The sequence below is a fragment of the Oryctolagus cuniculus genome, chromosome 17, assembly GCF_051225735.1.
Source record: "Oryctolagus cuniculus isolate XC-2025 breed Fujian yellow rabbit chromosome 17, ASM5122573v1, whole genome shotgun sequence".
Taxonomy (NCBI): domain Eukaryota; kingdom Metazoa; phylum Chordata; class Mammalia; order Lagomorpha; family Leporidae; genus Oryctolagus; species Oryctolagus cuniculus.
Window position 1 is genome coordinate 16082833 of NC_142883.1, and position 18740 is coordinate 16101572.

At 44.5% G+C, this 18740-nt stretch overlaps 1 protein-coding gene across 1 annotated transcript in view; it reads right to left on the reverse strand.

Moving 5' to 3' along the window:
- Positions 1–2364: 2364 nt before the first annotated feature.
- EFCAB3 (EF-hand calcium binding domain 3) overlaps positions 2365–18740 on the reverse strand; it is a 60559-nt gene continuing 44183 nt past the window's right edge. Inside the window, exons 17-20 of the mRNA XM_051825081.3 lie at positions 12007–12200; positions 10926–11110; positions 7046–7168; positions 2365–2775 (exon numbers count right to left, since the gene is read on the reverse strand). Coding sequence (XP_051681041.3) covers positions 2449–2775; positions 7046–7168; positions 10926–11110; positions 12007–12200 — 829 coding nt within the window. The 3' untranslated portion in view covers positions 2365–2448. The remainder of the gene's footprint in view (positions 2776–7045; positions 7169–10925; positions 11111–12006; positions 12201–18740) is intronic.

Below are 18740 nucleotides of genomic sequence, written 5' to 3' on the forward strand. Positions count from 1 at the left end.
CAGACCTACTTAGAAACATTCTGTCTTGTCATCCTATAAATACAAGGAATATTCTAAGAATTCTAATATTTTGGCATCCAAATTATGTCTCTTACATTCCCTATTATACTCATAGCTATTCTAAAAAAGTCTCCTGTCAAATCATTATTCTTGATTTTGGATTAGAAAATATGATTACTTATCTATAAGGTTCTTTTCTCTAACATCGCAAGTTTGTAAAGAATGGCAAATATTTTTAGACTCTCACATATTCAGATAATGCAAAAATACTTCAAGGGTATTTCAGTAAATAGTTTTGGAATCGCTCACTATTTTCATTGCTTTTTGATAATTTTAAATCATAATCTGTCCTCATCAATATTGAACATTTCTGTTCTCTGGATCATACTTTTTGAGAATAATGATTTTAAAAGTATGTGTATGCCAGTTAGGGTGGACGTAGTCACACAACTGCAAACCAGTCTCTTGGAAGACTGTTAAAAATAGGTGATCTAACCCCTTACATTTTTAGATAAGTATTGACACAGGAGATGAAGCACTTTTGCTACCCTAACATAGGTTAATGTGGATTACAACTTCGTAGATTCAGATTTCCTGAGTCTAGAAGTGATCTGTCTGTGGTCAGCCATAAAGAACCACAGACAAATGTTCTAAGAACTCTTAAGAGTGGAGCTGGGAAGAATCAAAATGTTCTGGATGATACATACTTAAATACGATTAAAATAGTAAATTTTATGTAACATATATGAGAGTTCTTCAAAAAGTTCATGGAAATATAATTAAAGATAAATACTGGTACATGAATTTTTGAAATTGATGCATATTAGGGATCTTCAGAAGGTTCATTGGAAATGCATATTAAGAAAAAATTATGCATAGACTTCAAGTTTTTTCAACCAAAACAAGTTTTCTCTCTTTTTAAAGATTTCTTTCTTTTGGGGCTGGTGCTGTGGTGCAGTGGGTTAAAACCCTGGCCTGAAGCACTGGCAGCCCATATGGGCGCCAGTTCGAGACCTGGCTGCTCCTCTTCCTGTCCAGCTCTCTGCTATGGCCTGGGATAGCAGTAGAAGGTGGCCCAAGTCCTTGGGCCCCTGCACCCACATGGGAGACCTGGAAGAAGCTCCTGGCTCCTGGCTTTGGATCAGCACAGCTCTGGCTGTTGTGGTCATCTGGGGAGTGAACCAGCGGATGGAAGACCTCTCTCTCTGTCTCTTTCTCTGTAACTCTTTCAAATAAATAAAATAAAATAATTTTTTTTTGACAGGCAGAGTGGACAGTGAGAGAGAGAGACAGAGAGAAAGGTCTTCCTTTGCCGTTGGTTCACCCTCCAATGGCCGCCGCGGCCGGTGCGCTGCGGCCGGTGCACCGCGCTGATCCGATGGCAGGAGCCAGGTACTTCTCCTGGTCTCCCATGGGGTGCAGGGCACAAGGACTTGGGCCATCCTCCACTGCACTCCCTGGCCACAGCAGAGAGCTGGCCTGGAAGAGGGGCAACCGGGACAGAATCCGGCGCCCCGACCGGGACTAGAACCTGGTGTGCCGGCGCCGCAAGGTGGAGGATTAGCCTAATGAGCCACGGCGCCAGCCAATAAAATAAAATCTTAAAAAAAGAGATTTCTTTCTTTTTTGAAAGGCCAAATTACAAGGGGTGAGGGGGGAGAGAGAGAGAAAGAGAATCTCCCATCTGCTGGTTCACTCCCCAAATGGCTGCAATGGCCAGGGCTGGGCCAGGCTGAAGCCAGGAGCCAGGAGCTTTATCCAGGTCTCTCACATTGGTGCAGGAGACCAAGCATTTGGGACATTTGCAGGGAGCTGGATTGGAAGTGGAACAGCCAGGACTTGAACCAGCATCCATATTGGATGCTGGTGCCGTAGGTGGTGGCTTAACCCACTGTGCCACAGTGTCAACCCCAGTTATGTGTGCTTCTATATTAAATGTGTTAAAGTATGCAACAACAAATGTGATGAGTGAGACCATCTATTTTTAAGAGTAATCCAAGCAATAGGTGGTGTGCAGGTGTGTGACTGAGGAACCTGGGAACACCCACTTTAGTGAAGGGTCCCGGGGTGCTGGTGATTCTATTCCATGAAAATGAAAGGTCTTTTTCATCTGTCGTCTCTGGTCTCTTTCACAGTGATACCAAAACCTCGGGTGCTCATGACTTGCCGAGTCCTTAGCTCAAAGGCCAGATCTCTTCCTCCCTGCTGAGGCGCAGGCAGCTTTTAGCCAGCTGGGGGCAGCAGACTGCAGCTGATTGCTAGGCGCCTATTTGCTAGTAGAGACTTAGAAAAGGGAAACCATTTTATGACTTAAATTTTACTGGTCAGAATCCAAAAGATGTCAAAATTTCCAGCTGCAAAGAATGTACCAGACAAAATCAAGAAAGCATAATTTTGATAACTATGAAAAAGTAGTTTACGATGAGCTGTTTAGAAAACGTAGAAATTTCATTGTCGAAATCCTTTGAAACTTTTCCTTTTCCTTTTCCTTCCTGTCTCTGTGTCGCGCTCACTGATATCCGGTGAGGAAGAGAAGCCAGAGTGGTGGAAGGAGCTTCTGTTCATGTAGGCATCATGTAACCGTAAGTCCTTAGGAGAAAGCAATTCTTGGCAAACATTCCAGGACCATGTGTAAGTAGAGAAGGTGTCATAAAAGGACTCATTATTAGTCTCTATCCCAATCAAATCCCCTCGGATCTTCCGCCAGAGGTTTAGCATTTCTCTTCGATGCTCAAGGGCAATTCCTAAATTATAGTTATCAGTAGCTCTCTTCACCTGCAGGGAGAGAAAAGAAGTTTACTGTAGTTACCTTAAACTATCTTTGGTTTATAGGCCACAGTTACAAATATCACATGAGTTATGTTCCCAGACTACTTGATAGTCACCGAGTTTGTAGGTTGGGCAGTGCCTGTGGAGGAGGCTAGGAACTGATAGACAATCAAAATGTTTAGTTGCGAATAGTGAGAAGAAATTTTATAAGAATATTACAAACATTACAGAGTAAAATAGAAAGAAATGTGTGATGGAGACAGAATCTGAATATAGAATTGGTATCCACGTCAGCCAAGGACAGGGAGAGCCATCTGAGAGAAAATGCTGATTAGGTCACCAAGGACTGGGTCAAACTGAGGGAATGAGTGGTGATGGGAAAGTGTTCCAGGGAGAGGGACAGCATAAACAAAAGCTCAAAGACAGCAAACATCCTGGACTTGGTAGGAGGGTACAGGCACTTTGGCACTGTTAGATGTCCAGGTTAAAGTTGGAGAGAAACAACAATCATGGAGGAGAGGCAGGTCCCTAGACTTACTCTTTTTTATTTATTTTTATTTTTTTGACAGGCAGAGTTAGACAGTGAGAGAGACAGAGAGAAAGGTCTTCCTTTTCCGTTGGTTCACCACCAAGTGGCCACTACGGCCGGCACGTTGCGGTCAGCGCGCTGCGCCCATCCGAAGCCAGGAGCCAGCTGCTTCCTCCTGGTCTCCCATGCGGGTGCAGGGCCCAAGCACTTGGGCCATTCTCCACTGCCTGCCCGGGCCACAGCAGAGAGCTGGAGTGGAAGAGGAACAACCGGGACAGAATCCGGCGCCCCAACCGGGACTAGAACCCGGGGTGCCGGTGCCACAGGCGGAGGATTAGCCTAGTGAGCCGTGGCGCCGGCCAAGACTTACTCTAGTAAGTCAGGGATCTCAGTGAGGCCAAGGACAGCCCTTTGCTCAATGAAAATCATGCTGCAGTGTAGACTGTTTGTGATGGAAGTAGATAGTGTTCCCCAGTTGTTTGGAGCAGAAAAATAGTTGCAAACCCCTGCTTTCCTTTAGGGAAGTGTTCAGTTCTAAGCTGGACAGTGAAATGGTTGACTCTTTTTGCTAGATCACTGGCAGCTGTGTGGAGAGTGCTTGGTGGGGATTAGCCACGGTGATTAGGCTGCTTGTCCAGCAATGAGGAGTTGTTGGGCAGGCAAGACCTCAAGAGGACCTCAACTGAGGCAGTGGTAATAGGACTGGAGTGAAGGTAATGCCTCTAGGACAACGAGAGGGACTGGCTTTGTTGATTGGTGGACTGAGAAATGAGGCAAAAAGCCTAAGTAAGGGATGGCTTCTGGCCTTGTAGCTTCAGCCACTGAGTAGAAGATGCTATCCACAACCATGGTATAGAATGCCCAAGGGAGAGCCAGTTTGTGCCAGGAGACAAGGAGTTTGGTTTTGGTCATGTTGAGCTTGATGTGAGACATAGCGTAGAGGTGGGAATGTTTATCAGGTGGTCAGTGAGGTAAGATAGAAGTACAGTGAAGAATTCCAGGCCAGGGATGGACCTGAGAGTTATCACTGTAAGAGTAGCAGCTGAAACAAGGAGGTAGATTGAGAGAGCTCAAAGAATACTGGTCCTGCTGTTCCTTGACCTGAAGCAGAGACTCCAATATTCTGCAGCAACTGACTGGGTTACAGGGATGACAGACTATTGATTTGTAAAGCCTCTTTGCCTTATAGAAGCTGGTAGCCCAGGGTTGGAGGCTCTGTCTGGAAGCAGAGTGACTACATGCCCTGATGAGACAGAGGCCTGGCAGCTCACTCTGTGTTCTTGTGGCTACAGTAGTGCACTTTTGTGGTTCCATTAACCCCATGTTGACCACTGCCAATTTCCTTCTCTATGCCTCCCACCCTCACTCCAAATTTATTGAGGGTATGATCTCCATTTCTTCTTTATGGTATCTCATAATTTCAGATCTTCTAGATAAACAGTTACTGAACAAATGGGTAGAAGAGTGTAAATGATAACAGCAGTAGGATGAGACTAGAAAATGAGGAAATATCAATACTTAAGGGACAAACATTCAGGAAAGACAAGAGAGAGAAAAGGATATAGAGCTACAATGAAAGCCAAAAAATGCAGTATTATAAAGCCAGGGGGGCAGAAGTATTAAGGAGAGCTTGATCATTAGTGTCAAATGCAAAAGGGGAGTGGCATAAAATAAATACACCCTAGTGTATCTCCGTGAGATACAAACATTGCTAAGGGGCTGGCATTTGGCATAGTGGGAGGCCATGGACTTGGAAGGCCCACAGTCCATGTCAGAGTGTCTAAGGTAGTGTCCTGGCTCTGCTTCTGAATCCAGCTTCCTGCTAATGCAGACCTTGAGAGGCAGCAGGTGATGGTTTAAGTAAGTGGGTCTCTGCCACCCACATGGTATAACAAAATTTATTTGAAAGGCAGAGAGACAGAGATAGAGATCTTCCATTTGTTGGTTCACTCCCCAAATGCTTGCAATAGCTGGGGCTGGGCCAGGCTGAAGCCAGGAGTCCAGAACTCAGTCTAAGTCCCTCATGTGGAGTAGGGGGGATCCAAGTTCTTGAACCATCACCTGCTACCTCCATAGGATGCATATTAGCAGGGAGCTGGAATCAGAAGTGGAGCTGCAACTTGTACCCAGATACTCCAATATGTGGCCCTCCATGTGGCATCTGTACCTCTGGACCAAACACACACCCTGGAGACCTGGATTCAGTTCCTGGTTTCTAACTTTGGTCTGGTACAGCCCTGGCTGTTGTGGACATTTGGTGGGTAAATCAGTAGATGCAAGATTTGTCTGTCTCCTTCTGTCTCTGTCTCCTTGCCTTTCTAAATAAATACATAAATAAATAAGTAAAATTTAAAGAAATAAGAAGTCAGAGCACAAAAGTATATAGGCGGGGCTGGCGCTGTGATGTAGCTGGTAAAGCCACTGCAGCATTTATTATAGCAGCTAGGAAGATAATAATAATAATAATAATAGCTTAAAGGGGGGGGGCATGGGCATCCCATATGGGCGCTGGTTCAAGTCCTAGCTGTTTCATTTCTGATCCAGCTCGCTGCTATAGCTTGGGAAAGCAGTAGAGGATGGCTCAAGTCCTTGGGCTCCTGCACCTGCATGAGAGACCTGGAAGAAGCTCTTGGCTCCTGGCTTTGCATCGGCGCAGGTCTGGCCATTGCGGCCATTTGGGGAGTGAACCAACGGATGGAAGACCTCTCTCTCTCTCTCTCTCTCTCTCTGCCTCTCCTTCTCTATGTAACTCTGACTTTCAAATAAATAAATAAATACATACATATTAAAAAGTATATAGGCAGCATAGAGCTGTGGTTAAAAGTGAGTATTTTGGAGCCAAGCTGTCCTTGCTTCAAATCCTTGATGCATTATAAGCTATGTACCTTTGGGCAAATCACTTAACATGTTTGTGCATATCTGCAAAATGACAAGGTTGACAACAGTGCTTACCTGACAGGGTTGCTGTGCTAATTAAGTGAATCAATACCTGCAGGCATTTGTAGAGTACTTGTAGTGCCTGGCAGTTAGGAAGCACCCTTAAAATGTTGTTTTTAAAAGGATTTATTTATTTATTTGAAAGGCAGTGTGACAGAGAGGAAGAGAGCACTTCCACTTGATGGCTTGCTCCTCAAACGGCCGTAACAGCCAGGGCAAGGCCAGGTCGAAGCCAGGAACTCCATCCAGGTCTCCCATATTAGTAGCAGGAATACAGCACTGGGCCATCAACCACTGCCTTCCCAGGCACGTCAGCAGGAAGCTGGATTGGAAGTGGAGCAGCTAGGACTTGAACTGCTACCCCGATACAGGATGCTGGCAGTGCAAGTGGAGGCCTGACCTGCTGTGACAGTGTGCCCCCCCCCTTTAAGCTATTATTATTATTATTATCTTCGTAGCTGCTATAATAAAGATACTTTCACTCCTCATGTTGCCTGAGTACACCACTCACCGCAACAGTACGTTTACTGCCTTAATCAGTTTGCTTTTCCAGAGGAACAAATGTCCCAGAAACGATGCTGAGTATAGCCGCATAGGTGATTAGCGGAATGAATCGTCATACTTCACATTTGAATCCATCAGATTAAAGAGCAAAAAATGTCATTACAATGGATTAAAATGAGAAGCTACCTTACCTCCTTTTAAAGACACAGAACAGGTAAAAATTCTCTTAGTTTTATGGTGTGGTGTTGAAGCGAAAAATACTTCTGTCAGTGCTTTCTGGGGAGGCGTTCAACAACAGATACTCACGTGCTGCTTAATGGCAGCTGCATCAGCCACCGTCCACGTCTGCTTCCTCTTGAACGTCTGATCAATGGCGAGTATGTCACTCGTATAGCCGGAGGCAGGGTCGATGGGCTTTATGTTTGCTGCCTTTGTGCACATTTTGAAAAGGTTAGTGATAATTTTAGTTTGGATTATATAACACAGACATAATAAACAGAAGAATATTTTATTCTAAAATGATTTGTATAGGATTTATAAGATAATTGCTGGCAGGCTCTGTGGCTCACTTGGCTAATCCTCCACCTGCGGCGCCAGCACCCCGGGTTCTAGTCCCAGTTGGGGCACCAGATTCTGTCCCGGTTGCTCCTCTTCCAGTCCAGCTCTCTGCTGTGGCCCGGGAAGGCAGTGGAGGATGGCCCAAGTGCCTGGGTCCCTGTACCCGCATGGGAGACTGGGGGGAAGTACCCGGCTCCTGGCTTCGGAGAGGTGCAGCGTTGGCCATAGCAGCCATTTGGGGAGTGAACCAACGGAAGGAAGACCTTTCTCTCTGTCTCTCTCTCTCTCACTAACTCTGCCTTGCAAAAAAAAAAAAAAAAAAAAAAGCCAAACTATTTGTTGGCTGTTTGAGAGCCCCTAGTGTGGTTCCATGTGTACATGGGCCTTGAGTCAATTCTTTTTAGTAATGATGAAGCCTGCACAGGAGCAGTGTCCACCACATAGTTTATGTATAGAATGGACAGGGAGGGCAGAGAGAGGCCAGTTCCATCCTGACCCCAATTTCCCAAGGCATCACAAAGCACTGGGAATGAATGTGCAGGGGCCAGCACTGTGGCGCAGTGGGTAAAGCTGCCACCTGCAGTGCTGGCATCCCATATGGGCGCCGGTTCCAGTCCCGCTGCCCCACTTCCAATTAGCTCTCTGCCATGGCCTGGGAGAGCAGTGGAAGATGGCTCAAGTCCTTGGGCCCCTGTACCCACGTGGGAGACCCAGAAAAAGTTCCTGGCTCCTGGCTTAGGATCGGCACAGCTCTGGCTGTTGCAGCCAACTGGGGAATGAACCAGCAGATGGAAGACCCCCTCCCCTGCCCCGTGTCTCCTTTTTCTGTGTAACTCTTTCAAATAAATAAATAAATATTAAAACAAAAAGAAGATGAATGTGCCTTCCACCAGACACTGCTCAACCTCTGGTACTGTCAGTCTTCTCATGGGGACCAGCCACGTGTTTTCCCTGTTTTGGGGCTACTGAACAAGGCACAAGGAAATCACATAACTACACTGACTGCTTTCTTTGAAAATGTGTATCACCTAGTCTTAGGCCCTCAGTATTGCTTGATAGTTCTCTTCTTCATTAGCTGTTGATTATATTACAGTGCTCCTAGTTGCTGCTGGAAAACCAGACCTTAAACTGCCTTATACCTTTAAAGCTATCTAATATAAATTTTCTTTCAAGACTTTTTATTAGCAATAATTATGCATATTTATGAGCTACAGTGTGACCTTTCAATAGATGTATGTAATGTGTACTGTTCAAACAGGGTAATCAACATTTCTCTGCTATTGACATTACTTTATGATTGAAGGCTTGCAGCTACTAGGTTAGTGTGAACCATAGTCTCCCCACTATGCTGTGTAACACTAGGAACTTAGGATAACATGAATTTTCTCAACCCTTCTTTCCACCTTTCCTTTCTCCATTCTTTAATTAATTTTTCCTGCTTTGTTCTTATATAGGAGAGTTTTTCCTGATTTACAAGGCCAAGGTCTCCTCCTTATTCTTTCTTTACTCATTACTAGATATTTTCTCTCTATAGGGCCAGCTTCATGAGTGCACGAACTGTAAAATTACACCTTGCACTTAGGAGTGCCCTGTATTTGGTTTGAAGATCTGCTGTTGTCTTGAAATTCTTGGTTATTTTCAAAGAATGAACCTACAGTCAGTCCTGAATGTGCCTTCTACATTCAATTTTTCTTTCCCCTGAGCAGTGATTTGCAGACTTGACTGCATGTTAGAACTTTAAAAATATTGAGGCCTGAGTCACATGCCCAGAGATCTGATTCAGTTAAAAAGGGCTGTGGGCCAGTGCCGCGGCTCAAAGGCTAATCCTCTGCCTGCGGCGCTGGCACCCTGGGTTCTAGTCCCGGCTGGGGCGCTGGATTCTGTCCCGGTTGCTCTTCTTCCTGTCCAGCTCTCTGCTGTGGCCCGGGAGTACAGTGGAGGATGGCCCAAGTGCTTGGGTCCCTGCACCCGCATGGGAGACCAGGAGAAGCACCTGGCTCCTGGCTTGGGATCAGTGTGGTACGCCGGCTGCAGCGCGCCAGCTGCAGCAGCCATTGGGGGGTAAAGGTAAAGGAAGACCTTTCTCTCTGTCTCTCTCTCTCACTGTCCACTCTGCCTGTCAAAAAAAAAAAAAAAAAAAAAAGAGCTGTGGTGGCTACAGATGGGCTCAAGTATCTCAAGTCCTGAAACCACTTTTTCAAACTCTGATTCTGTATCAAGCTGTATGTCCAGTTCCTTTTTCCTTAGCAGTTAAGTTTTTTATAGGATGAGTTGATTTACATGTTCATTTATTTAATTTTGTCTGCTTTATCAGTTTCTGATGATACGTGATAAAACTCTTCCATTGTGATTGTGAATTTGCCTATTCATTTAGCAGTGTCCCTTATATTTTGTAATATAATATATACATAATGATTTTAAAAAGTCTAAAGTTAATCCTTGCAATTATAATTATAGCCTTATCTGTCAATTTTCCAGGTGCATAGAGGGCTCAGAATATTATATCTTCTTTTTTTTTTAAGATTTGTTTTATTTATTTGACAGGCAAAATTAGAGAGAGAGAGAGACTATCATCTGCTAGTTCACTCCCCAAATGGCTACAACTGGGGCTGGGCCAGGCCAAAGCCTGGAGACTGGAACGCCATCCAGGTTTCCCATGTGGGTGGCAGGTGCCCAAGCACCAGGGCTATCTTTGGCTGCTTTCTCAGCCGCATTAACAGGGAGCTGGTGCTGAAGTGGAGCAGCTGGGACTCGAATTGTCCCAAACAGAAACTTACCCTGCTGTACCACAACGCCTGCCCCAATTTTCTTACTTTTTTTTTTTTTTTGACAGGCAGAGTGGACAGTGAGAGAGAGAGACAGAGAGAAAGGTCTTCCTTTGCCGTTGGTTCACCCTCCAAGGGCCGCTGCGGCCGGTGTGCTGCGGCCAGCGCACCACGCTGATCTGATGGCAGGAGCCAGGTACTTATCCTGGTCTTCCATGGGGTGCAGCTTGGGCCATCCTCCACTGCACTCCCTGGCCACAGCAGAGAGGTGGCCTGGAAGAGGGGCAACCGGGACAGAATCCAGTGCCCTGACCGGGACTAGAACCCAGCGTGCCGGCGCCGCAAGGCTGAGGATTAGCCTAGTGAGCCGTGGCGCCGGCCTTCTTACATTTTTAACTCTCACTTTTTTTTTTTTTTTTTTTTTTTTGGACAGGCAGAGTGGACAGTGAGAGAGAGAGACAGAGAGAAAGGTCTTCCTTTTGCCGTTGGTTCACCCTCAAATTAATGAAACCAATGATAGGTCTAACAAATACCATATAGCGCTCTGTCCAAACGAAAGGGATTCAGGAGTCTTTCATTCTGAGAATCTCCCAACCCTCGTCCACATGGGAGGGAGGACCTGAGGACATTTTCTGGTTATTCTCCTTAGGTTTTCCATCTCCAAGTCCAAACCTACTGTTGCATTTTTCAGTAAACTTAACTATCTATTGCAGTTAAATGAAAGAGTTACACCTGGATTTAAATTCAGGGTCATGGTTATAGAATCTGGTTAGAAATATGACTAAAAATACTTATCATAAAAAGCATAGTATTAGTTCTGCTAAGTACTTCAGTTAACTAATGTTATGTCATCTAAATCTCACCTGTGCTTTCCAGTCTCTTTTATGAAAAAAATAGTCCTCAAAGAAATTCAGAGGCTCCTTTCTCCTTAGCATTTCTAATTTCTGCATGTCTTTGAATGGCTTTCCCATCACCACCCCGTCCACGTTAGGAAACAAGGGAAAGATGGGTATTTTTGAATATGGGCTATCTGAAGGGGAGTTGCATCCTAGAAAGATCAAAACAAAAACAGTATCACAAACAATGTTGGAAGAAACTAACTTAAAAGACAAACATGGAGCCTGCTCTGCTCTCTGTTCCTTTCCTCAGGGCCCACAGCCCCTCTTCTCCGCGCTCTTGCCCCTCCCCACCCAGCCACAGGCTTTAGGCTTCCTCCAGGTGTCGGAGGGTTCAGAGAAGATGCACTGTGGGGACCTATGAGCCAGCCATGGGCCCACATGCTAAGGCTTGGCTTGCTGACCATTGGCATTAGTTACTGCTGTGTGGATGTTTATGGTTTCTGTTGAGCTGTGATATCGGGACCGTTTCATAACCCCAGGCTAGAGTCAAAACAACTATGGCCTTGGGGCTTCCCGTACTTCTTTTCCCACTGACCAAGGCTGAGCAAACACCAGGTGGAAGCTTGTTGTTAGCACCTGAGTCACCTGCTACGTGACCAGGAGCTTGATTGGATGAAGGCGCGTGATCACCTTTATGGTTGGACAAGGAGCGCATGGACTGTGCGTGATCAGGCACCCAATTGGAGCACCGCCGCATGGACTGTAGCATGGACTAAGCTTGCATTACACGCTTCAACAATGATATACTATATAAGCTGTTTGTGATATGGTACGGGAGCTTCCCCTTTCTTTCGGAGCTCCCCTTGCTCAAGTGTTTCTTTCTATCCTGTTTAAATAAAAGTCTGCTGAAGACCGATCAGCTGGGAGCAGTGTCGTTCCTTTGCGGGCAAGGGAGCGACAATGCACATTTGCTTTCAGATGATATCTGTGACTGGGACTGGCCACTCTTCATAGGCTGCGCTCCTGCTCTTGGCCTATTTGCTTCTGACTGGTTATATGTGAATAAATCCTTTAGAACAGTGGGGAGACAGCAAATGGTTCTTACTCTTGAGCTCTTCAAGAAATTTAAACAAATCCTTCTCTTTCATTATTGTCATCCGGGCAGCATTAGCAAAGGCAGCTGTGCTTGAGCTTGGAGGTGTGCATATATCTGGCCTGAGTCTCCTTTTTCCATAACCCATAGTATAGGGATTCCAATATATTCCTGTGCCAGTGTCCTGGAATTTTCTTCGAAAATAGCTTAAAAAGAAAAAGTAATTCAGAAGTGGATACAAGAAGTAAACAAGTAAGATTTACATATGGGATAAATGTATCTTAAATTTAATTTGCATACTCATTCAATAATACTTGAGTGCCTATTTCTATGACATTTGTAGAGTACACATATATATGCATATATAAGTATACATACATAATAATAATATATCTATTTGTAGAATATCTACTTTTCACAGGCCATTTGACTATTTCATATTTACAGCCCTTAGTCTTTGGTTTCCTTCTTCCCAAAGACTCTCAGTTGTATGTAGAAAGCCTATGATTCTTGACAAATCTGTAAATGGCACCAGCTTGAATACATATGTTCATAATGCCGCTTATACTGTATCAGTCTGTGTTGGCTTAAAAACTTTTTTTTTAAAGCTTTTTATTTGTTTATTTGACAGGTAGAGTTACAGACAGTGAGAAAGAGACAGAGAGAAAGGTCTTCCTTCCATTGGTTCACCCCCAAATGGCCACCACAGCCAGAGCTACACCAATCGGAAGCCAGGAGCCAGGTGCTTCTCCTGGTCTCCCATGCAGGTGCAGGGCCCAAGCACTTGGGCCATCCTCCACTGCCTTCCTGGGCCACAGCAGAGAGCTGGACTGGAAGAGGAGCAACAGGACTAGAACCCAGCACCGATATGGGATGCTGGCGCCACAGGCAGAGGATTAGCCAAGTGAGCCACAGCGCCAGCCCCCAACTTTTTTAATTGAAAGAAATTCTTATAGAGAAATTAGAAAAATAGGAAAGTATAAAGAAGAAAGTACTATCAGTAATGTTACTATTCAGCATAAATCACTACGGATGGCATTTCTTTCCAGTCCTTTTTTTTGGAGGGGGGGATGCTGTATGTGTATATGAACAGGTTTAGGAGATAGGTGACAGGGTACTTTGTTAATCTTTAAGCATATATTCAGCAGACTATGTATGATAAGGTATTCTAATTCACAGTACACAGATACCAAAAAACAAATGCTTCGGACATCAATGACTCAGAGATGAGATGCCTTGCTGCGAGAAGGGTGCACTTCACCGTGCTGGGGCAAGGGCCTGGCCGTGCACTGCTTCTGAGGTGGAAGGATTTGTTTCTCACTGCTTTGGTGGAGGAGGCTTCAGCACAAGTGTGGCAGACCTGCCTGTTAGCTGTGCTGATCAGACAGCCATTCTTCTTGCTGTCTCAGAGGACAAAGGTCCAGGACATTGCTTCTTACTATTCTATGGTCAGATTTTTCTTTCTTTCTGTTTTGTAAAGATTTTTTTATTTATTTGAAAGGCGGAGTTCCAGAGAGTTGAGAGGAGAGATCTTCCATCTACTGGTTCACTCCCTAAATGGCTGCAGTAGCTGGGGCTGGGTCAGGCTGAAGCCAGAAGCCAGGAGCCTGGAACCAGGAGCTTCATCCAGGTCCCATGTGGGTGTAGGGGCGCAAGCATGTGGGCCATTTTCAACTGCTTTTCCTAGCCACATTAGCAGGAAGCTGGACTGGAAGTGGTGCAGCCAGGGACTCGAACCAGCACTCATATTGGATGCGAGTACTGCAGGCGCCAGCTTGACCTGCTACGCCACAGTGCCAGCCTGGAGTTCACTCTAGAACAGCATCAGGAGGCTTCACTTCTCTCTGGATGATGCCAGGCAACCTTTTTTCCCCTTCAGCCTAGCAGGAAAGAGCTCATTCTACTGTGTGTACTGCAGCCACGGTTGCACAGATGTGACTGCAGCATTCTGACTCTAGACTCATTTATAATCAGATACGTCTTTGCCTACCTGAGCCCAACTATCCACAATGTCCTCACCTTGAAAATAATTTTAGTTCTCTTAATGTCATTTAACTCACACCAGCTCCTTTGAGGTTCAGCTTTTCTTCCCCTCAAATTATGGTCTATATCCTCTGTATATAGTTCTTGGCACCACTGGGAACTTGTTAGAAATACAAATTCTACAGCCAGTGCCGCGGCTTACTTAGTTGATCCTCTGCCTGCAGTGCCGGCGCTCTGGGTTCTAGTCCCGGTCGGGGCACCGGATTCTGTCCCAGTTGCTCCTCTTCCTGTCAAGCTTTCTGTTGTGGCCCGGGAAGGCAGTGGAGGATGGCCCAAGTGCTTGGGCCCTGCACCCCATGGGAGACCAGGAGAAGCACTTGGCTCCTGGCTTCAGATCGGCGCTGCACGCCGGCCGTAGCAGCCATTTAGGGGGTGACCCAACGGAAGGAAGACCTTTCTCTCTGTCTCTCTCTCTCACTGTCTAACTCTGCCTGTCAAAAAATAAAAAAATAAAAAAAAAATACAAATCTTAGGCCATACTTGTAAGTCTACTAAATCATCAGTGCTGAGTTTAATGTCTTAGAAATCACCCCAGGTGACTATGACACATACTTATGCTAGAAGACTTCTTCTCTAGCCTATAGCCTTCCTTTTTTCCTGAAATTCTGATCTTTGTTTGACAGTTGTATACCGTATTTACACTAATTGTTTCATGTATGTTTCTTTTTTTCAAAAGATTTATTTATTTATTTATTTGAGGGGTAGAGTTACAGACAGTGAGAGGGAGAGACAGAGAGAGAGGTCTTCCATCCACTGGTTCACTCCCCAGATGGCCGCAATGGCTGGAGCTGCGCCGATCTGAAGCCAGGAGCCAGGAGTTTCTTCAGGGTCTCCCATGTGGGTTCAGGGGCCCAAGGACTTGGGCCACCTTCTACTGCTTTCCCAGACCACAGTAGAGAGCTGGATCGGAAGTGGAGCTGCTAGGACTAGAACTGGTGCCCATATGGGATGCCGTCGCCCCAGGCAGAGGATTAACCTACTGTGCCATGGCGCTGGCCCCTCATGTATATTTCATAATCAAGCCATTGTCTTATCTGTGCTTTTGTTCCTACAAGTTATATAATCCTACTATATTTGCATAGTCCAGTTATGCAGAATTTTGGGGTATATCTAAAAATATAGGAGAGATATTTTTAGCAACATGATATTAAGAAGTTTAATAAATGGAAATATTATATATATCCAAAATAAAAAATCAAGCCTGCATGGAGGCCCTGAGATATCCTGGGTGAGCCCACTCTTCACACATTTCCTTCACCTACCAACAGTGGTGCTGTCTCAGGTTTCACAGCTTTCCCGAGATTTCAGTGAATTCACTGAACAATTCTAGCCGTGTACTTTAGGCACATCATTCAGTTCCATTATCCGGGTGTCTGAGTAGCTCTCTACTTCACAGTATCAGTATGAGGAGTAAATGAAGTCACACATGCAAAGACCTTAGGACAGAATGTGAAGCAAAGTAAAAACTCAACACATGGAAGGTGTGTTGGTACTCTGGTTCTTGGTAAGATCTGTATTCAAACACACCAGGATTTCTGTATGTTCCACTGTTGTATTGAAGAGATCTTTTGGCTCTTGACCCAGACATTTTCTTCACCATTCTCCGGGGAGGAAATCCCTCTGCCTCTCTCCTATTTGTATCTCCTGTTTGGTGGATGCTGTGCCTTCCAGTTTATTGTGTATTCTTCCTCCTGGGGGAAGGTGTATCCTGTAGGAGCTTCCTGAGGAATAATGTATAAGAAAACTCTTTGAGCTTTGATAATCCAAAATTTTCTTCACCTTTATACTTTGAACAGTTTGATAGGTTAGGTTGGAAATCATTTTTCTTCATGCATTGGTCCACTGTCTTTTGTATTCCAGAAGTCTTATGTTCCTTTTTTGTATAGAAAAAATATTTTTTCCTTATTGGAGGCTTTTAGAGTTTTTTTTTCCCTGGTAACTAAAATGATCTCTGTCATTAATGTCTTGTACTATGTGAATTAACGGTAATACTAGTCTTCAAACAGTACTTTATACTTTGTGTGTCTGTGTGGGTGCAAACTGTTGAAATCTTTTCTTAGTATATACTAAGTTGATCTTCCATATATAAAGATAATTAAAAATGAATCTTGATGAAGAATGGGATGGGAGAGGGAGTGGGAGATGGGATGGTTTGTGGGTGGGAGGGTGGTTATGGGGGGAAAACCGCTATAATCCAAAAGTTGTACTTTCAAAATTTATATTAAATAAAATTTTCTAAAAAAATAAAAAAATTTCCTTCCTTCGTTTGGTTTTCTTGTTCACTGTCTTGAAAGATTATTATTTAATGTTGGATTGATTTTCTTACCTTTTTAATTTTTTCTCTGTCTTTAATATTCTGAGATATTTCCGGAATGGAATATTTCATTTGTACTCTCCTATTTTAATTTCCAAGAGCTTCAACTTTGTGTTTTGGTTCTCATTTGATTATTTATTTTATATAGTTTCCTGTTCTTATTTCATGAATGCAAACTCTCATCTCTTAGAAAATCTTATAATATTCTTCTATGTAATGCATTATCTCTGGTTCCTGAATCCATTCTTCACCTCCTTCTTTCTTTCTGTTTTAATCTTTCTTTGACAACCCAGATTTTCCTTAAATATCTCCTAATCCTTGGATGTCTATTCATATGTCAGAGCAAGAGTAGTCACTCTTTTTTTGTGTGTGTGTTTTTTTTTTAATTTTCTTTTTTAAAAATTTTATTTATTTCGTTATTTGAAAGTCAGAGTTACACAGAAAGAGAAGAGGCAGAGAGAGAGAGAGAGAGAGAGAGAGAGAGTCTTCCATTCGCTGGTTCACTCCCCAGCTGGCTGCAAGAGCCAGAGCCAGGAGCTTCTTTCCGTGTCTCCCACGTGGTTGCAGGCGCCCAAGGACTTTTGCCAGCTTCTACTGCTTTCCCAGACCTTAGCAGAGAGCTGGATCAGAAGTGGAGCAGTGGGATGCCAGTGCCGCAGGCAGAGGATTAACCTACTGCGCCACAGCGCCGGCCCCAGTAGTCACTCTTTAAAGCCAGTTAGCAACTCTGCTATGTGGGTCTGATTGAGTGGGAGCTCCACTGTCAGGTAACTGTCTGGAGACTTGCTTTATTAAAGGGATCTGAAATTTTTAAAAGATTGATACATACTAATCGGACACACTGGGGCCAGCATTGTGGTGCAGCAGGTTAAGCTGACACTGGCATCCCAAATCAGGGTGCCACTGGAGTCCTGGCTGCTCTGCGGATGATCCAGCTCCCTACTAATGTGTCTGGGAAGGCAGCAGAGCAGGACTCAAGAACCCGAGTCCCTGCCACTCAGGTGGGAGCTCCCGGCTTGTGGCTTTGGACTAGCCAAGCCCTGGCTGTTGCGGCCATTTGGGGAGTGAGTCAGGAGACGGAAAATCCTCCTCTCTATGTCTCTCCCTCTCTTTCTCTGTCACTCTGCCTGTAATAAATAAATACACACATAAGTAAATCTTTTAAAAATAATTGGAAGGGAAATAACATAACAGGATACAATGTGTTTTGTTTTGTTTTTTTTTTTTTTTTGGACAGGCAGAGTGGACAGTGAGAGAGAGAGAGAGAGAAAGGTCTTCCTTTTGCCGTTGATTCACCCTCCAATGGCTGCCGCAGCCGGTGCGCTGCAGCCGGCGCACCACACTGAACCGATGGCAGGAGCCAGGTGCTTCTCCTGGTCTCCCATGCAGGTGCAGGGCCCAAGCACTTGGGCCATCCTCCACTGCACTCCCTGGCCACAGCAGAGAGGTGGCCTGGAAGAGGAGCAACCGGGACAGAATCCGGTGCCCCGACCGGGACTAGAACCCAGTGTGCCGGCGCCGTAAGGCGGAGGATTAGCCTATTGAGCCACGGCGCCGGCCCAAAGTGATATTTCAATACATGTCTACCAGGGTAATTGAAAATGTTCTTGGAAAAATGAGTTACAATCTAAGTTTCTGGGACTGGTGTTTGGCCTAGTAGTGATACCAGTTAAGATGCCCTTGTCCCACATCCGAGTGCCTAGGCTCTGATCCTGACTCTAGCTCCTGCTAATGCAGAGCCTGAGAGGAGCAGTGATGGCTCCATGAATTGGACTCTTGTCACCCATGTGGGAGACCTGGGTTGAATTCCTTCCTCCAGGGGCTACTGCAGGCATCTGGGGAATGAATCAGCAGATGGGAACTTTGACTGTCTCTCACTGTCCCTCTCTGCCTCTCTCTCTCAAAAGAAAAAAAGGATATTTCAATACAAAATAATTCACCTAATAAAATTATTTTATTATTCAGAAAGTTCACGGAAATATGTATTATGCAACACTATTCATAGATGTCAAGTGTTTTTACAGTAAAATAAAATTATCTTGTAATTCCATTTTTCCACAAACTTTTTGAAGTCTCTTTGTACAATGTGTAATAAGATCAGGGTAATCTGTTTATCCAGAACTTCAATATTTTTATTTTCTTTATGTGGGAAATATTCAAAATTCTAGTGAGTGATTTTTGAAATATAAAATTAAATGCTGTCAATCATAGTTACCTGACTGTTACATTAGGAATTTTTCCTCCTATCAAGTTGTACCCTTGAGCTCATTAACTGTCCTCTTTGCATCCCCTTATTCCAAGCCTATTCTATCACCATTCTATTCTCTGAGAGCAACTTTTTTTTCAAAAGGTTTATTCATTTATTTTAAAGTCAAAGTTACAGAGAAGG